We start from the raw sequence: 19,443 nt of genomic DNA, 5'->3' as shown, positions 1-19,443 counted from the left end.
TAGAGTGCGTGTGTGCGTGTGCGTGTGCGTGTGTGTGTGTGTGTGTGTGTGTGTGTGTAAATAAAGTCTTCTTTATCCTATCCTCTATCGAGGGACACATCAGTTATTTCCTTATCTTTACTACTGAGAATAATGCTGCAATGAACATAAAGGTGCATATATCTTTGTGAATAAATGTTTTTGAGTTTTTCGGGTTGGTACCCAGAAGAGGGATAGCTAGTTACTATATGGTAACTCTATTCTTAATATTTTAAGGACCCGCCATACTGCTTCCCATAGTGGCTGTGCCAGTTTACATTCCCATGAGCAGTGAATGAGAGTTCCTTTTTTTCCACAATCCCTTCAACACTTGTTATTACCTGTCTTATTAATAATAGCCATACTAACAGGTGAAATTGAAAATTTTTAAATAAATCTGTTGGCCATTTAATGTCATCTTTTTTTTTTAATTATGATATCGAATTTATTAAGAGACAGAGGGAAGATTCCTGATTCAGTCTCTGTGTGGTCTCCACTTTCTGTCCTTGGTTATTAGAGTTCTCTCCAGCTAGTCTTCAGTTGATTATTCAGGATGGTTTTCTGTATTTTAGTTGTAATTCCAGTTTGGTCCTAGGGAGCATGTCTGTGAGTTTCCACTTACTCCACCGACATTTTGGAATCTCTCTGTATGTCTTCTTGGGAGAAGTGTCTGTTCAGGTCCTCTGCCCATTTTTTAATTGGATTGTTTCGTGTTGAATTGTATGATTCTTTATATATTTGGATATTAACCCCTTGTTGGAGCTGTTGTTTGAAAATATTTCTTATTTGGTTGGTTGCCTTTTTGTTTTCTTGGTTTCTTTAGCTTGTATAGAAGCTTTTTAGTTTGATGTAGTCCCATTCACTTACTTTTGCCTTTACTTCCCTTTTATTTGGGGTCAAATTCATAAAATGTTCTCTATAACCAAGGTCCATAAATTTATTGCTTGTATTTTCTTCTATGCAATTTATTGTTTCAGATCTGATATTTAGGTCTTTGATCCATTTTGAACTAATTTTTGCATATGGGGACAAACTATAGTTTCATTCATTGCATGTGGCTTTCCTATTTTCCCGGCACCATTTATTGAAGAGGCTTTCTTTCTCCATTGTATATTTTTGGCTCCTTTCTTAAAAATTATTGTTTTTATATCTGGGCTTAGTTCTTTTCCATTGGTCTTTGTGTCTGTTTTTCTGTCAATACCATGCTGTTTTGATTATCGTAACTCTATAGTATAATTTGAAGTCTGGTAGTTTGATACTTCTGGCTTCATTCTTTTTTCTCAGGATTGCTTTGAATATTTGCGGTCTTTTGTGGTTCCATATAAATCTATTTTGTTCTATTTTTAAAATATGACATTCAGATTTTGATGGAGATTGCATTAAATCTGTATATTGCTTCAGGTAATATGGCCATTTTAACTTTGTTGATTCTTCTAATCCATGAACACAGACTGTCTTTCCATTTCATTGTGTCTTCTTCAGTCTTGAATAATAAAGTTCTTTTTAGTTTTCAGTATATAGATCCTTCACGTCCTTTGCTAAGTTTATTCCCAGGTATTTTATTCTTTTGGTAGCAATTGCAAAAGAAATTGGTTTGGGTTTCTGTTTTTTCATTTGTATTTCTTAAATTGTATTGTTAGTATATAGGAAAAGCAGTGGATTTTTGTACATTGATTTTGTATCCTACAACTTTACTATATTTGTTTATTGTTTGTAATAGTTTTTTTAGTGGAGTTTTTAGAGCTTTCTATATTCAGAATCATGTCATCTGCAAAAAGTAACACTTCTACTTAGTCCTTTCTAATTTGGATGCCTTTTATTTCAATCTCTTGCCTCGTTGCTCTAACTAGGACTTCTAGAACTACCCTAATATGCAAATCGACCAAACGGTGGAATGACCAGTCGCTATGGCAGACGCTCAACGCAGGAGCTGCCCCCTGGTGGTCAGTGCGCTCCTTCAGGGGGAGCGCCACTCAGCCAGATGCTGGGCTCACGGCTGGCAAGTGCAGCTGCAGTGGCGGAAGCCTCTCCCACCTCCGCTGCAGGTGGGCAGTAAGGAGCGAGGGGTCCCGGACTGCGAGAGGGCACAGGCCGGGCTGAGGACACCTCCTCTCCCCCAGTGCACTAATTTTGTGCACCAGGCCTCTAGTGTTGAATAAGGGTGGTGAGAGAGCGCGTATCCTTGTCTTGTTCCTAATTTTAAAGGAAAAGCTTTCCGTTTTTCACCATTGAGTATGATATTAGCTGAGGGTTTGTTATTTATTGCCTTTATTATATTGAGGTACTTTTCTTCTATACCCATTTTATTGAGTGTTTTAATCTTAAGTGGATGTTGTATCTTATGAAATGCTTTTTTTGCATCTACTGATAAGATCATACAGTTTTTATCCTTTGTTTTGTTAATGTGGTGTATTATGCAGATCATTTTGCTTAGGTTAAACCAGTGGTCGGCAAACTGCGGCTTGCAAGTCACATGCGGCTCTTTGGCCCCTTGAGTGTGGCTCTTCCACAAAATACCATGGTCTGGGCGAGTCTATTTTGAAGAAGTGGCATTAGAAGAAGTTTAAGTTTAAAAATTTTGGCTCTCAGAAGAAATTTCAGTCGTACTGTTGATATTTGGCTCTTTTGACTAATGAGTTTGCCGACCACTGGGTTAAACCATCCTTCTGCCCCTGGTATGAACTCCACTTGATCGTTGTGTATTATTTTTTTAATGTTGGTTGTATTTGGTCTGCTAGTATTTTGTTTAGGATTTTTGCATCTGTGTTAATCATAGAAATTGATCTGTAGTTTTCTTTTTTTTGTGTGTAATGCTTGCCAGATTTTGGTATCAAAACCTATAGAAGATAGGTTGTTTTTTTTTAATCTGTCCTTTCATCTATGTAATCATGTATAGCTCTAGTTTATTTTTTTGTTGCTGAACAATTACACACACATATCTGTCCCTGTCACTTCCTCTCTGTAAAAATAAATAAAAACATGCAAAGAAGTGAGTGACTACCTTTCTTGAGAAATATGAAAAGCCATCTTAGAAGTAAAGCTTGAATTGGATTTTGAAAGACAATTATGAAAAAGGACCTTAATAAGAAATACGTGACAGTAAAATTTCAAAGATGATCCCTACATTGAAAATCCACAGAAGTTCCGTGTTGGACAAAGGAACCACTTCTGAAGTTGAGGTGACACAAAAATGAATTTGATGACCACTTTAAAAGTTTCATACTACTGAAGTATAATATGAGAACTGAAATAAAGATAAGATGCCAGAAATGCAAACACAGGATGTAATGTTAGGTTGTTTACTTGAGGTTTTTCTTGTTTCTGGAGATAGGCTTGTCCCAGAAATTTTTGTTGTTGTTTCCTGGGGTTTTTGTTGTTGTTGTTGTTAATCCTCACCTAAGGATATTTTTCCCATTGACTTTTAGAGAGAGGGGAGAGACATCGATATGAGGGACACATCAATTGGTTGCTTCATGCACATGCCCCAACCCGGTCTGGGATTGGGCCTGCAACCAAGGTACATGCCCTTGACCAGGAATTGAATCCAGACCCTTTGGTCTGCGGGCCGATGCTCTAACAACTAAGCCAAACCAGTGAGGGCCATCCCAGAAGTTTTGATAAGATTCACCTTTTATTTCTTTAACCCAGTCACTTTTTAGTGCTGTGTTGTTTAATCTCCACGTATTTGTGGGGCTTGTTTTTTACTTACTTGATGCAATTTATGTCTAATTTCAAAGCATTGTGGTCAGAGGAGGATATGTTTGCTATGATTTCAATCTTCTTAAGTTTGTTGAGGCTAGTTTTGTGACCCAACATATGATCTATCCTTGAGAATGTTCCATGTGCAGTGGAGAAGAATGCTTAATCTGATGTTCTAGGATGAAAGGCTCTGTAATGTCAATTATGTCCATTTGGTCTAATATATCATTTAAGGCTGATAGTTCTATTAGATTTTTCTGTTTGGATGATCTGTCAAGAGCTATCAATGGAGTATTTAGGTCCCCTACTATGATTGTGTTTTTGTCTGTTTCTCCCTTTAGTTCTGTGAGTAGTTGCTTTATATATTTTAGTGCCCCCTGATTGGGTTCATATATATTGAGAAGTGTAATATCTTCTTGATGTAGTGGCTCCTTTATTATTATAAAATGCCCATCTTTGTCTCATGTTACCTTTGTTATCTTGAAATCTATTTTGCCAGGTATAAGTATTGCTACACCTGGTTTTCTGTGGATGCTGTTTGCTTGGAGAATCATTTTCCACCCTTTCACTTTGAGTCTGTCTTTGTCTTTGTAGCTTAGATGTGTCTCCTTAAGGCAGCCTATGGTTGGATTCTTTTTGGTCACTCTGCTACTCTTTGCCTTTTTGTTGGTGAATTTAGTCCATTTACATTTAGGGTAATTATTGATGTGTGAGGAATTCCTATAGCCATTTTTTTTTTTCTTTTTTCTGTTTTCTGGTAGGTAGCTCTGTGCCTCCATTGTTTCTTTTCCTTTGTATTTCTGTCCTTTTTTGTCTAGTAGTAATCCATACTCCCCTCCTTCTACAGAACATCACCTCCCTGTTTCTTCTTTTTTTAAGTTATGTATCTCTATTTGGGCTTTTTGTGTGTGCATGCCATTAGGTTTATGAAAAAGAAAGTTTCATTATATAGTAGTTATTTTTGTCTGTTTTTTTAATGCATCTCACTTCCATCCTCCTTTGCAAATTTAGACCTTCCCCCCCCCCACCCCTTTTACACTTTTGATGTCACAAATTTTCCCTATTTATGCTGTAAGTTTGTTGGTGATCTTACTCCTAGTTTTGTGACCTTTCAGTTTGTTTCAGGTAGAATAACCCTCTTGAGTATTTCCTGCAGTGGAGGTCTCTTGGTGATAAATTCTCTCAGCTTATATATGTCTATAAAGGTCTTTATTTCCCTTCCTATCCAGAGGATAACTTTGCTGGATATATTATTCACTCCTTCAATATTTTGAATATTTGGTTCCATTCTCTTCTACTGGGAATTCCAATGATAACATAATAGAATTTCCTTTATAGGTTACTTTCTGTCTTGAGAATTCTTCTTCTTTTTTTTTTAATCATTAATTTTTGAAAGTTTTAAGGCAATGTGCCTTAAAGGCCATTTTAGATTGAGGTAATTAGATATTCTCTTTGCTTCTTGGATTGGAGGATCTAGCTCTTTCCATAGGTTTGGGAAGTTCTTTTCAACTCTTTGTTTGAATAGGCTCTTCATTCCCTTCTTCCTCTCTTCTGGTGTGCCTGTTATTCTTATACTGAAGGCCTGGTGCATTGAATTTGTGCACGGGTGGGGTCCCTCGGCCTGGCCGGCAATCGGGGCCAGCCGGGCGGGCGGGGGAGGAACCGCGGGAGGAACCGCGGGAGGTTGGCCAGCCATGGGAGGTTGGCTGTGGGAGCGCACTGACCACCAGGGGGGCAGCTTCTGCATTGAGCGTCTACCCCCTGGTGGTCAGTACACATCATAGCAACCGGTTATTTGGTCGCTTAGGCTTTTATATATATAGAATAGATAGATTGTTCTTTTTGTTGTTAATCCTCACCCAGGATATTTTTTCCATTGATTTTTTTTTTCCTTTTTAGAGAGAGTGGAAGGGAGGGGGGGGAGGGAGACACACATATCAATGTGAGAGAGAAATATCAATTGGTTGCCTTCTACATGCACCCCAACTGGAGTTGGAGATTGAACCCTCAACATGCCCTTGACCGGAATCAAACCCACAACCCTTTGGTGCATGGGCTGATGCTCTAATCACTGAGCAACACCAGCCTGGGGCTTATATTGCTCTTTGTGATAGAGTCAGATAGTTCTTGTAGAGTTTTCTCATATATTTGTGTGTGTGTGTGTTTGTGTATTTAATGCTCAAGTCTCTCTTTCTTCTGGTGATGTCTGGATTTCTATCTTTGATACCACTAATTCTTGCCTCCATCTGGTCAGCTCTGTTTCCTATACTTGCTAAAAGAGTTCATTCTTGATCTCTTTTATTGTGTTCTTCATTGCTAGAATTTTTATTTGCTTCTTTTTTTTTTAAGCTTCAGTTTGTTTGGTAAAGTATTCGTTTTGTTCGTTGATTTGGTGTCTGAGTTCATTAAACTGTGTATCTGTGTTTTCTTACACCTCGTTGAGTTTTTTCAGAACTGCAATATTGAATTCTCTGTCATTTAAATAACATATTCCCATGTCTTTAAGTTTATTTTCTGGAGATTTTTTATTTTCTTTCTGAGCTGCCTCGTTATTTCGGTTATTCATAATATTCATGGATTCCTTCTCTGTCTAGACATCTATGTATGAGTGGTATTTCTGTTGTAGATTGATAAGAATTATTTCTATTCCAGTAGGTGGCACCAAATCACAAGTTTTTAGCTCTCTTGCATACCTCTGGCTTTTCAGATCTCTGTGGGGTGGTAGAAAATGGCTGTGTTCGCTGGTAAGGTGGGTGGCTGCCTCCCCTGTGATCCAGTTGTAGTGGTCCCGGGTGACCAACCCTGAAGGGATACACAGTGTGGATGGGGCTCCAAATCCATGAAATCAAAGTTCTGTCTCCTACAGCTAGATACTCCCCCTTCCTCCTCCCTCCTTTGACTGGAATCTAACCCAGGACCCTTTGGTTTACAGGCCGATGCTGTGTCCACTGAGCAAAACTGGCTAGGGCCAATTTCACTTATTGACATTTCTTTGACTTATTGACATTAGTTGTATTTTCTATTTTCTAGCATTCTCCTCTTACATACTTAGCATATCATTTTGCAAAAAAACTGTCCCTCTCTTTCCTTTAAAACAATATTGCCACTAACTAGCACAGTTCCCACATATAGTTGCTTAATCTGTGATGGAACTATGTAAACATTGATTAATTATATACTGTATTTTTTGTTGTTGTTTGGTTGGTTGGTTTATTTTTTAGAGATCGAGAAAGGGAGAGAGAGAAGCATTGATGTAAGAGATATCGATCAGTTGCCTCCTGTATCCATCCTGTCTGGGAATTGAACCCACAATCTGGGTATGTGCCTTACCTAGGACCCTTGACTGTTCAGTGCATGGGTTGACGCTCCAACCAACTGAACCACACCAGCCAGGGCCTGTCTTGTGTTTTGATTGCTTATTCTTAGTTTTAGCATAGCTAGATTAAACATACTTTGAGGCTCTCAACATTTACAACCAGAGGATTTCCATTAAGTATATTGAAACACCATTATCAAAAGGATAAAGAGGATGCTTCTTTTTATATACCATTTGTCTCTTTAATTGGAATCAGACTCACTATTGCATAAATCAAACAAGTAACTTGTCGGGGGAGGACCATTGAGCAGAGCAGAGTGAATAGACTTGCCTTGCATACATATATTTAGACAGGGGGTATAGAAGCTACTGTCTTAATTTTCCTTGAAGTAAAAAATAGTTTTTAAAAATAATATTGGTTCTTGTCATTTGGGGAGGTATAGTCTCTTGAGGAAATAAAAGCTTTGGAGCTTCTCCAGGGCAGTAGGGAGGATGAACATTTTTAAGTAAGTTAAAATGTTTTGTATGCTGTACACTTGTTGAAGGTCCAGGGACTTTAGGTTAGAAGAATTTGGTAAATTGAAGTAATCATAATCAAGCCAAAGAACTTGGATAACGACCAGTGAAAGTGAACATGTGTCTTTAAGTGTGGCTGAACTACCTGTGAAACCACCATTTGTGTCTCCTGGAGACTCTACTGTAGAGTTTTCTAGTCTCTGTTATGAAGGGAATACTCATTAGCTTCTTCTTAAAATGCCTGTCATAGTTTCAGATCTGCTTTGAAAGTTCATATAAAATTAAATCTTATTCTTCCAAAAAGCTTTCTGATTAGCAAAATGTTGATAATGGGGGGTTGGTGTATGGGAATTCAATATGGTGGTGTGGAAAGGGCCAAATGAACAACATATATACAACTGGCCCTCCATATTCATGAGTTCTGCATCTACAATTGAACCAACTGTGCATCTAAAATATTCAGAAAAAAATGTGATGTTGCTCACCTGTACTATGTAATTAGGCCTACAATGGTTGCATCTGTGCCAAACATGTACAGACTTTTTTCTTGTCATTATGTCATAAACAGTGCAGTATAAAAACTATTTCCATAGCATCTACATTGTATGGTATTATAAGTAATCTAGATAGGATTTAAAGTATATAGGAGGATGTGTGTAGGCTATATGCAAACACCATGCCATTTTATATGCGTGACTTGAGCATCTGAAGATTTTGGTATCCATGGAGGATCCTGGAATCAATCCCCCACAGAGAGTGAGGGATGACTGTACTTAAATTTTTCTGTAATAAATGGGTGTGGAAGCCTTTTTGTAAGACACTGTAATTTTGCTAATCCAAGTCTAGAAGGAGTTATCTTACCTCTGTTTCACTGTGGTTAGTTTCTTTTTTTAATATATTTTATTGATTTTTTACAGAGAGGAAGGGAGAGGGATAGAGAGTTAGAAACATCGATGAGAGAAACATCAATCAGCTGCCTCCTGCACGCCCCCTACTGGGAATGTGCCCACAACCAAGGTACATGCCCTTGACTGGAATCGAACCTGGGACCCTTCAGTCAGCAGGCCAACGCTCTATCCACTGAGCCAAACGGGCTAGTGCTAGTTCCTTAATATACTTGCTTTCATCATGGCTCAGCACCGAAAAGGATAAAGTATAGGTAACGAATTACAGAAAGTTTCTCAAATTATGCAATAAGATTTTTGTACTGCAACTTGAAAGTAGTAGTATTTAGTAGCTCCTTTGTCCAAGTACTCTTTTGCTTAGCAAGCTCAGATTTTCGTTATCATGCAGTTTTGTTTTATTTATTTTTTTAAATATATTTTATTGATATTTCACAGAGAGGAAGGAAGAGGGATAGAGTTAGAAACATCGATGAGAGAGAAACATCGATCAGCTGCCTCCTGCACACCTGCTACTGGGAATGTGCCCGCAACCAAGGTATATGCCCTTGACCGGAATCAAACCTGGGACCCCTCAGTCCGCAGGCCGACGCTCTATCCACTGAGCCAAACCAGTTAGGGCAGTTTTGTTTTGTTTTAGTGGGGTTTTGTTTTCTCCAGTAGGGGAAAAATTTTATATTGACCTCAAAAAGTATTCTACATTTTCTTAAAAATACATGATCTGTATACTTACTTACCTATAAACCACATGTAATAAAATGTGAAATAATTTTAGATTAGCATTAAAAATCTAAAACTTTTTTTAGTGATGATAAAAAGATAACTGTTAATTTATTTTTATTGAACCATAATAAGCCACAATAGATTGTTGATATTTCACTGTTTCTACCTCTCTAAAGGACAATTTTTTTTTTCAATTACATTTTACATTCACTATTTTGTATTAGTTTCAGGTGTTAGACAGTCTCCTATATAGTACTTTACAAAGTTATTCCCTCGATATTTCAAGTACCCACCTGGCACCATGCATAGTTACTGCAATATTATTGACTACTAGAGGCCTGGTGCATGAAATTCATGCATGGGTGGGGTCCCTAGGCCTGGCCGGCGATCAGGGCCTATCGGGGCCATAGTGCCCAGTCCTGGTCAGGGTCGGGCCTGCCAGCTGCCAGATGGGGTCTGCCGGACAGGGGGGAGAAACTGGGGAGTGGGCGGTGTTGGCTGGCTGTGGGAGCACACTGACCACCAGGGGACAGCTCCTGTCTTGAGTGTCTGCCCCCTGGTGGTCAGTGCGCATCATAGCAACTGGTCAACCATTCGGTCGTAAGGTCACTTAGGCTTTTATATATATAGACTAGAGTCCCGATGCATGAAAATTTGTGCACTGTGTGTGTGGGGGGGGTCCCTCAGCCCAGCCTGCCCCCTCTCACAGTCCAGGAGCCCTCAGGGGATGTCCTACTGCCTAAGCTGCAGTCTGGCCTTCCTCTGCGACAGGCAACCTGGCTGATCAGGGGAAGGTGCCACTCCCATCACCCAGCCACTTCCGGCTGCAGCAGCTGTGAAGCCTGAGCCCCAGGCTTTGTCTGGATGGACATCTGTCCTAATTAGCATATTACCCTTTTATTAGTATAGATATTCCCTATATTGTACTTAACATTACCATGATTATTTTGTAAGAACCAATCAGTACTTCTCAAGCCCTTTATCTTTTTCACCCAGTTCCCCAAACTTCCTCCCCTCTGGCAGCCATGAGTCTGCTGTTCTCTGTATCTGTGAGTCTGTTTCTGTTTTGTTTGTTCATTTATATTGTTCTTTAGATTCTACGTATAAGTGAAATCATATGGTATTTGTCTTTGACTGACTTATTTCACTCAACATAATACCTTCTAGGTCCATCCACGCTGTTGCAAATGGTAAGATATCCTTTTTTATGGCTGAGAAATGTTCCAATGTATATATGTACCATAGCTTTTTTTTAAAGATTTTTAAAAATTTATGTCCTCTTTGGAGAAGTGTCTATTCAGATTCTTTGCCCATTTTTAAATCAGATTGCGTGCGCTCCCTCCCTCCCTCCCTCCCTCCCTCTCTATCTCTCTCTCTCTCGCTGTGTGTGTGTTGAGTTGTATGAATTTTTTATAAATTTTGGATATTAACCCCTCTTAGATGTGTCATTGGCAAATATAATCTACCATTCAGTAGGTTATCTTTTTGTTTTGTTGATAGTTTCCGTTGCTGTGTAAAAACTTTTGATGTGGTCCCATTTGTTTATTTTTTTTGTTTGTTTCCTTGACTGAGGATATATATCAGAAAAAAAATATTGCTAAGACAAATGTCCAGGATTTTACAGCTTATGTTTTCTTCTAGAAGTTTTATGGCTTTGAGCCTTACATTTAAGTCTTTAATCCATTTTGAGAAAAACCCAAAACTTTTAAAGCAAGTTCTTATGGGCTCATATAAGTCATTATTAGATTTTTATTTTTTTTTTAATGAAGGCCAAAAGTCTTTCTTAGAAACAGAAGATTTTCTATCACTAAGTCCTTAGTTTTATTTCTGTGGAATTCTATAGAGTTTATATGTGTACCAGTCATCTATATAATCTATCTATATAAAAGCCTAATATGTAAAGTGTTGCCTTGGGAGTTTGATGGACTGGGAATTCGATCGCTCGCTATGACATGCGTTGACCACCAAGGGGGCGGTGCGGAATGAAGGGAGGCCCCAGCCGGCAGCTGAGGAAGGAAGGCCCTGGCCAGCAGCCGCTAGGGACCCTACCTGTGCACGAATTTCGTGCACTGGGCCTCTAGTCTTAAATAAAATTTTAGTCCTTTTGAAAGAATAGCTTTAAAAACCACAAAGGGGCCTGGCCAGTGTGGCTCAGTGGTTGAGTGTCAACCCATGAACCCGGAGGTCATGGTTCAATTCCCAGTTCAGGGCACATGCCCGGGTTGTGGGCTTGATCCCCAGTAGGGGGCATGCAGGAGGCAGCCGATCAATGATTCTCTCTCATCATTGATATGTCTATCCCTCTCTCCCTTCCTCTCTCTGAAATCAATAAAATCGTATTTTTAAAAACCACAAAGGATGCAGTGAATCTTTTATTTTGTATGAAAATATACATTGTACTTGAGGAGCCTTTTTACCAGAGTAATGCAATCCATTTTTTAATAGTCTAATAGTTTTACAAGGATTATAAATGAAAAATAAGAGAAAGAACTCTTCAATTTTTCTTAATAAGTTGCTAATACTGCTATACTGTACTATATATCTACTGGCTATTTACTGTAGAATGAGGATTAAGCTGTGAAACTAATATCTATATGAAAAGACTGGGGAAAGCCTCCTCTTCTAGTGTGTCTTCTCTTTTACAAATGTCATTTTCATGCCTTATCTGTTATTTTTGTTCTTACAAATATGATGGTAGTTCTTATTCATTAACATGGTTTAAATCTACTTAATCTGTTCCTTTCCTCCTTTGACATTTTTGCTTAAATATACCTTTCCTAAAAGTGGAAAAAATTATACCATTAGAAGCAGGTTAATGGGGCCAAAAGATAGTTGAAATAGCAGTTTCTAGAAGAGATGTTGGTATCACAGACCTCTTTTAATGCTTTGTCAGAACAATAATCAAGGCATAGAATAATTGTGACCATTTTGTAGCCTTTTGAAATTGAAGTCTGGTATCCATAAAATGCCACATGAGAATGTTGAAATAAAAATTATTTGGGCCCTGGCTGGTATGGGTCAGTTGGTTGGAGTGTTGTCCTGTATACCAAAAGGTGTGGGTTTGTTTCCCAGTCAGGACACATACCTAGATTGTGGGTTCGATCCCTGGTAGGGGTGTGTGCAGGATGCAACTGTTCAATGTTTCTCTCTCCCTCTCCCTGCCTATCTTTCTAAAATGAATTTTTAAAAATATATTGTTATTTAAAAATAAATTGTTATTGTTATTTAAAAATTATGTTGTTATTTGGAATTGTAAAAGTGTATATTTGCATGTTTATACGTATACATATGTATAAACATACAAATATATAGTATAATGCATTCATGTGTGTGTGTCCCCTTTCAGGCTTATAGCAATAGCCTATTGATTTCTTATAAATATGTAATGGGAACATTAAGGACCCTAAGGAAGATTGAACTCTGATAACCTAAGAATACACAATAGAAAAGCCCACTATATAACTTAAAATTTGCTTAACATTTCTGGTTTTCTGATTCCATTGTGAAAATAAGTATTTCAATAATGGCATTTTTATGAAATACTAGAGGCCCGGTGCACAAAATTCGTGCACTCGGGGAGGAGGGTTCCCTCAGCCCAGCCTGCACCCTCTTGCAGTCTGGGAGCCCTCAGGGGATGTCCGAAAGTCCATTGGTCAGACATCCTTAGCGCTGTTGCAGAGGCAGGTGAGGCTCCCACCACTGCCACTGTGCTCGCCAGCCATCAGCCTGGCTTCTGGCTGAGTGCACTGACCACCAGGGGGCAGCTCCTACATTGAACATCTGCCCCCTGGTGGTCAGGGCACGTCATAGCGACCGGTCGTTCCACTGTTCAGTTGATTTGGATATTAGCCTTTTATTACATAGGATGAAGCCCTAGTGGCTTTTGAGATAAATTCCTAATGGCAAAATTAAATATTTGATTTTCATGCAAACAATGCTTCTTCAGTCATTCAGAATTCAAAAAGAAACACTACCTAGTGATGTTCCCCTAGTGACCAATCTCCCATCACCACAACCATAGTTTTTAGGCTGTAATTATTCCTGCCTTAACATTTAATTTATATTATTTGGTTTATATCTGTTGCGCAATCAAAGATTAAAAATTAAGTTCTAGATATTTTGGAAAGTTGATTAAATGCAAGTTTGCTTACCTATATTTTTTGTAAACATACTAACTGAAAAGAAAGAACCATACAGAAAGAAGAGGATTTATAATCTCTGCTGAGAAACCTAGACCATCTGAGAGATGGGGTGAGGAAACTCTCATTATACTCTTTCCCCACTGAAATGGCTGGATTGAAGTAAAAACCACAGTGCCATCTTGTACTTATTTTCATCAATATGGTTTTCGAAAAAGGATGGGCAAGGGTTGCTAGAAAGGAGGGAAGCAATGGCCCAGGACCGTGGTCAGCAAACTGCAGCTCGCGAGCCACATGCGGCTCTTTGGCCCCTTGAGTGTGGCTCTTCCACAAAATACCACGGCCTGGGCGAGTCTATTTTGAAGAAGTGGCGTTAGAAGAAGTTTACGTTTAAAAAATTTGGCTCTCAAAAGAAATTTCAATCGTTGTACTGTTGATATTTGGCTCTGTTGACTAATGAATGAGTTTGCTGACCACTGGCCCCAGGATACGCTTTGCAGTTGTTTACCAGAGTTGGTGAAGCAGAGAGAATGTGTGTTCATTAAACAAAGTACCAGAGCTATAGTGCTTCACGTGCAATCAGTCTCTTTCACTTTGATCTGTTTTTCACAAGCAAGTGTGTACATAAGAACCATCAAACAAGGAACTTTCAAACACAGTGTTAATAACTAAAGAATCTTGAAGTAATTAAGACCTGAATGGCATTTCAAAAGAGAGTTAAATGCTACAATAAACCCTTATAGAGTTACTAAAATCTTCAAGAATGAAGAAAGAAACCTATATGTGAGCCAGTTGAAAAAGGATTTGAATTATAAAATGAAAATTATTTTGACCACAGACTTCAATAACAATAGCTACCAGAAGAAAATGGATACTATCAATATGCAGAACAAAGGGGTGCGGTGGGGTTTTGGCCAAAGTGAGCATTTGAATATATTTAAATGTTTGAATTATGTCTAACTAATCCAGGATAATCAAGTGTAGGAAATAAAAGGCATTAATCATTATTGGAGGGGGAAAGCTATATAATGTAAAAATAATGTAATTAGTGAAAAAGTGTATCTTATATAATAAAAGCTAATATGCAGAACGACTAGTCGCTATGACACACACTGACTACCAGGGGCAGATGCTCAATGCAACAACTGCCCCCTGGTAGTCACTGTTCTCTCACAGGGGGAGTGCCACTCAGCGGAAGCCCTGAGCTGGGCTCCCGGCTAGCAAGTGCAGTGGCAGTGGCGAGAGCCTCTCCCACTTCCACGGCAACACAGGGAGTGGGCCTAAGCCATCAGTTAGACATCCCCCAAGGGCTCCCAGACCTGAGAGAGGGCACAGGCTAGGCTGAGGGACTCCTCCCAAGTGTAAGAATTTTGTGCACCGGGCCTCTAGTTTAATATAAGAACAATCAATGTATTATTAAAGTTGACAAATTAAGAAATAGGTTTAAGAATTGATTTTGTTATATTTAGTAAAAATAGATTTCAGTATATTCCATATAACCATAGCAGAATCATTGCTGGACAGATCATGTTGTAAATGTAAAAAACATTCACCTATTAAGAATTTTTGTGAGTTTATTTGAGCCAAACTGTCGACAATTGCCAGGAAGCAATATCTCAACAGATTGGGATAGTGCTCTGGAGAATGGCGGTCTTATCTAATCAAAGGAGGGGGAATAGGTGGGTTATATGAAATCCATTGGTGATAGATTAGAGAGGCGGAAGAAAGCAAGGGGGGGGGGGTGAGAACCTCTGAGTATTGATTATTTTTTATTTAACCTGAGAACTTTCTGTTTGTAAAGAACATTGTAGTTATTATAAATGTAGCCTTTACAAGTTAAAAAAGAATTAACCAGATTCTGCATTAATATTTTTGTTGGTTACATTGATTCACAGATTAAAAGGTTGTGTTTTACCTATTGCTTTCCCTTTAGAATATTAAGATATTTAAGGAGAACAGGGACCATGTCTCAGCTGGATAAATGGGGAATATTATGCTACGTATTTGCCACTATTTTTTGTCAAGCCATTTGTAGTTTAGTTTAGTTGAAACTCTGGAGGTAGTACTTAGCATGTCATGCTTCTTGACATCTTAGTGAACTACATATATATAGATACGTGTTTTATGAAAAGCTAATATATAGACTATTTAATATAGAAATATTTTAAGATATAACTTTTTGTGTTTTTTTCTCCCCCTTTCCTAGTAAATTAAAAGTATTTCAAGCAATATTCAGAAAGCAAGTTTGTTTTGTAAATGAGAGTCATGTAATTTCATTTTTTAAATGATTTAGAGGTGGAGGTGCACCTGAAGGTTTACTTAACTAATATATTTAAGCTGGTATAGCTAAAATTATTAATAAAATGAATTTATTTGTAAATAATATGGCCTACCCTTTTAAAATAGCATTACTATACATAAGGTATCACTAGAGATAGTACAACTGTCATCCCTACATTTTAATTATAGTACTATTAAAATACTAATAGTTTAACTTCTCAGGATAAAAGCAAAATAAAAAATTTCAAAACAGCAGCAAAAACTCAACCTGCTTTCATACTTGTCTACCTCCATTTGCTACAATTTGAGCTACACAACTCAAATTTCCTCTGAACGAAAAAGCTTATAATCTTGGTTTATTTTAATTCAGTTCATTGCTTATCCCTATAGAAAATCAGGTTTTTTGAGAGCTCTAACAGTGTGCTATTGCTGGGCTCTCATCCTTTCTGTTTAAATAATGCAGGTACTTTGATGGAAACCTGGAGAAGCTCTTTGCTGAGTGTCATGTAATTAATCCAAGTAAAAAGTCTCGAACACGCCAGATGAATACAAGGTCATCAGCACAGGATATGCCTTGTCAGATCTGCTACTTGAACTACCCTAACTCGGTGAGTATCTGGTAGTTTAAGGCTAGCACTGACTCTATTTCAGAGGGTAAATCATCTTTCATTACTTAAACAAAGGAGGAAGATCTCAGAATCTGGGATTGTATAAAAGCAATAACCTATCCTAATTATATAAAAAGCCAGGGGCTGTCACGACCGAAACAACCAGAGGGACAACCAAACACAGGTTGCGTGAGGCAACAAGGCTGGAAGGGGGGTTAGTGAGGGATGACCAAACGACTGAACAGCAGTCTGCATGGGGCAACCAGGCTGGCATGGGGGGAAGCTGGGGGTGACCAGGCCGGCAGGGGGAGCAGTTAGGGACTATCAGGCTGGCAATCAGAGGCGGTTAGAGATGATCAGGCTGGCGGGGACGGGGGGCAGTTAGGGGTGAGCAGGCAGGCAGGCAGGCAAAGGTGGTTAGGGGTGATCAGGCCGGCAGGGGGGGCAGTTAGGGGCGATCAGGCAGGCAGAGGCAGGGGTGGTCAGGCTGGCAGGGGGGTGCGGGGAGGGCAGTAAGGGGTGACCAGGCCGGCATGGGGGGGGGGCAATTGGAGGTGACCATGCCGGCAGGGGGGGGCAGTTAGGGGCGATCAGGCAGGCAGGCAGGCAGGTGAGCAATTAGGAGCCAGTGGTCCCGGATTGTGAGAGGGATGGGATCGGGCCTAAACTGGCAGTCAGACATCCCCTGAGGGGTCCTGGATTGGAGAGGGTGCAGGCTGGGCTGAGGCGACTAACACCTCCCCACATGCACGAATTTTGTGCACTGGGCCTCTAGTAAAAATATAAAAGATAAAGAAAGGAAGAAGAATACCCTATTCTATAGCCCCCTTCTCCCCTACTTGTTTTTTTTAAGCAGCAATTTATCCAAGTTTTCATTACATATCTAAATCTTTTCTGAGCTTATTTTACCACCACGGGAGAATTGTGTAATAGGTGGCAGTGAGTAGTAGTATTTTTGATATTTAAAATTTAACATTTTAAACTATATATAAAAAACACTTATAAAATGTTTCTAATACTGTTTCACTAGGAAGCTTTCAGGATTCTTAATAACAAAAGATTTTCATGCCCTAGTCCCGTGGTCAGCAAACTGCGGCTCGCGAGCCACATGCGGCTCTTTGGCCCCTTGAGTGTGGCTCTTCCACAAAATACCACGGCCTGGGCGAGTCTATTTTGAAGAAGTGGCGTTAGAAGAAGTTTAAGTTTAAAAAATTTGGCTCTCAAAAGAAATTTCAATCGTTGTACTGTTGATATTTGGCTCTGTTGACTAATGAGTTTGCCGACCACTGCCCTTGTCAATTTGGCTCAGTGTGGGCCTGTCACCTGAAGGGTCCCAGGTTTGATTCCGGTCAAAGGCACATATCGTTGCAGGTACCTAGGTTGCAGGTTTGATCCTGACCTTGGTCAGGGCCCATTTGGGAGACAACCAATCAATGTGTCTCTCTCACATCAATATTTCTCTCTCTGTGTCTCTCCCCTTCCTTCTACTCTTTCTAAAAATCAATGGAAAAACCTCCTCAGAGAGGATTAACAAAACAAACAAACAAAAATATTTTCACTTATATAGATCCATTCTAATGGAGTTTCTTAAAAACAGCAAGTGGTGTCAGTTGAAGCAAATAGTAGTACTAGTTAGTTGATGTTCCTCTTAACTAATAATACCCCTCTTAAAATCTGTTGAATTTAGATGATTGGTGTGTCTAGTAAAGAAGTTTTAGGCTTAAATAAACATTATCTTTCTATGAAGACCTTACTTTATTAATAACCATAGGAAAACTATATTTGTGGCATAGATGTATTCAGTGACTTGGAATTTACCTTTTAAGATGCTCGAAGATATCTGAGAAGCTGTTGTATAAATTATCAAGATTTGTAGGCTTTCCTTTTGTAGAAATAATTGTTTTATGTGCCAGAGATTTTCAATTTTGTTTTCACCAATAAAGCATTGATAACAACAAAAAATGTTTGAGGATATCTGAGAAATAATTTAATTCTACAATAATTAAAACTATCTTGTTTTATATTCTCTGCTTTAATTTAAGCAGCTTTTTCTAATAATTACAATAGAGTTTTATATGTATATCTTTAAAGAAGTCTATTTGAAGGGAACAAATTTGTTCGCATGTATAGGTACTTAGAAAAGAGGTTTTAAAAGAAAGTTAATTGAGCCTAGCTCTCATGGGTCAGTGGTTGAGCATTGACCTGTGAACCAGGAGGTCATGGTTCAGTTCCCTGGTCAGGGCACATGCCTAGATTGTGAGCTTGATCCCCAGTAGGGAGGGTGCAGGAGAAAGCCAATCAATGATTCTTTCTCATCACTGATGTTTCTGTGTCTCCCTCTTCCTTCCTCTCTGAAATCAATAAAAAAAATTTTTTTTTTTTGAAAGAAAGTTAATTGAAAAATAGTAAAATCATGTGTTAAAATGTTTAGTTGATAAAGTGTTGAATCAAGTTTTCACATTCTCAAGTTTTGATCATAGTTCTAACATTAGGCATTTAACTTTGGGTAGTAAATTATTTAATCTCATTGAATTTCAGGTTTCTCTTTCAAACGGGTTGAATATTATATTCTTTCACATCTTTTAGCCTGAGAATTGTACGTATTCCCTCTCCTTGAATCATGACCTACGTTGCATATAAAAAAACAAATAGTACTACTATTAAAAATACATTAAAATCATGTTTTGATCATTTTGCTATCTTTCTTTAACAGATTCTCTTTGCCAGTTGACATTATATAGTGACTAGAGGCCCGGTGCTTGAAATTTTTACACTCGGGAGGGTCCCTCAGCCCAGCCTGCACCCTCTCACAGTCCTGGAGCCATCAGTCGGACATCCTTAACGCTACCATGGAGGTGGGAGAGGCTCCCGCCACCACCACTGCGATCACCAGCTGTGAGCCTGGCTCAGGGCTTTTGGCTGAGCGGTCCTTCCCCTGTGGGAGCACACTGACCACCAGGAGGCAGCTCCTGCATTGAGCATCTGCCCCCTGGTGGTCAGTACGCATCATAGCGACTGGTCATTCTGCTTTTCATTCTATTTGCATATTGGCCTTTTTATTATATAGGATTATAGTTTTAAAATGTCTGTGAGGTAATGCTTAGACCCAACTAATTTGTCCCAGGTTATACAAGGGTTCCTTATCTTAGCATTTCCCCTTTTGTTCTATTATAACCACTTCTTCCTTAGTTTAAATCTTAAGTGTAATTTTAATACTGGAGCAATATGCTTACAAATATCCT

The 19,443-nt window shown here is 38.8% G+C and overlaps 1 protein-coding gene across 1 annotated transcript in view; it reads left to right on the top strand.

Annotated features, from left to right (window-relative positions):
* Nucleotides 1-19,443, top strand: part of ARIH1 (ariadne RBR E3 ubiquitin protein ligase 1) — a 139,133-nt gene that overhangs the window by 66,910 nt on the left and 52,780 nt on the right. Inside the window, exon 3 of the mRNA XM_080669842.1 lies at nt 16,057-16,201. Within this exon, the coding sequence (XP_080525968.1) occupies nt 16,057-16,201 (145 nt within the window). The remainder of the gene's footprint in view (nt 1-16,056; nt 16,202-19,443) is intronic.

The sequence above is a fragment of the Plecotus auritus genome, assembly GCF_963455305.1.
Source record: "Plecotus auritus genome assembly, chromosome: 1".
Taxonomy (NCBI): domain Eukaryota; kingdom Metazoa; phylum Chordata; class Mammalia; order Chiroptera; family Vespertilionidae; genus Plecotus; species Plecotus auritus.
The sequence above is the reverse complement of the archived record's forward strand: the minus strand, read 5'-3'. Positions and strand labels throughout refer to the sequence as shown.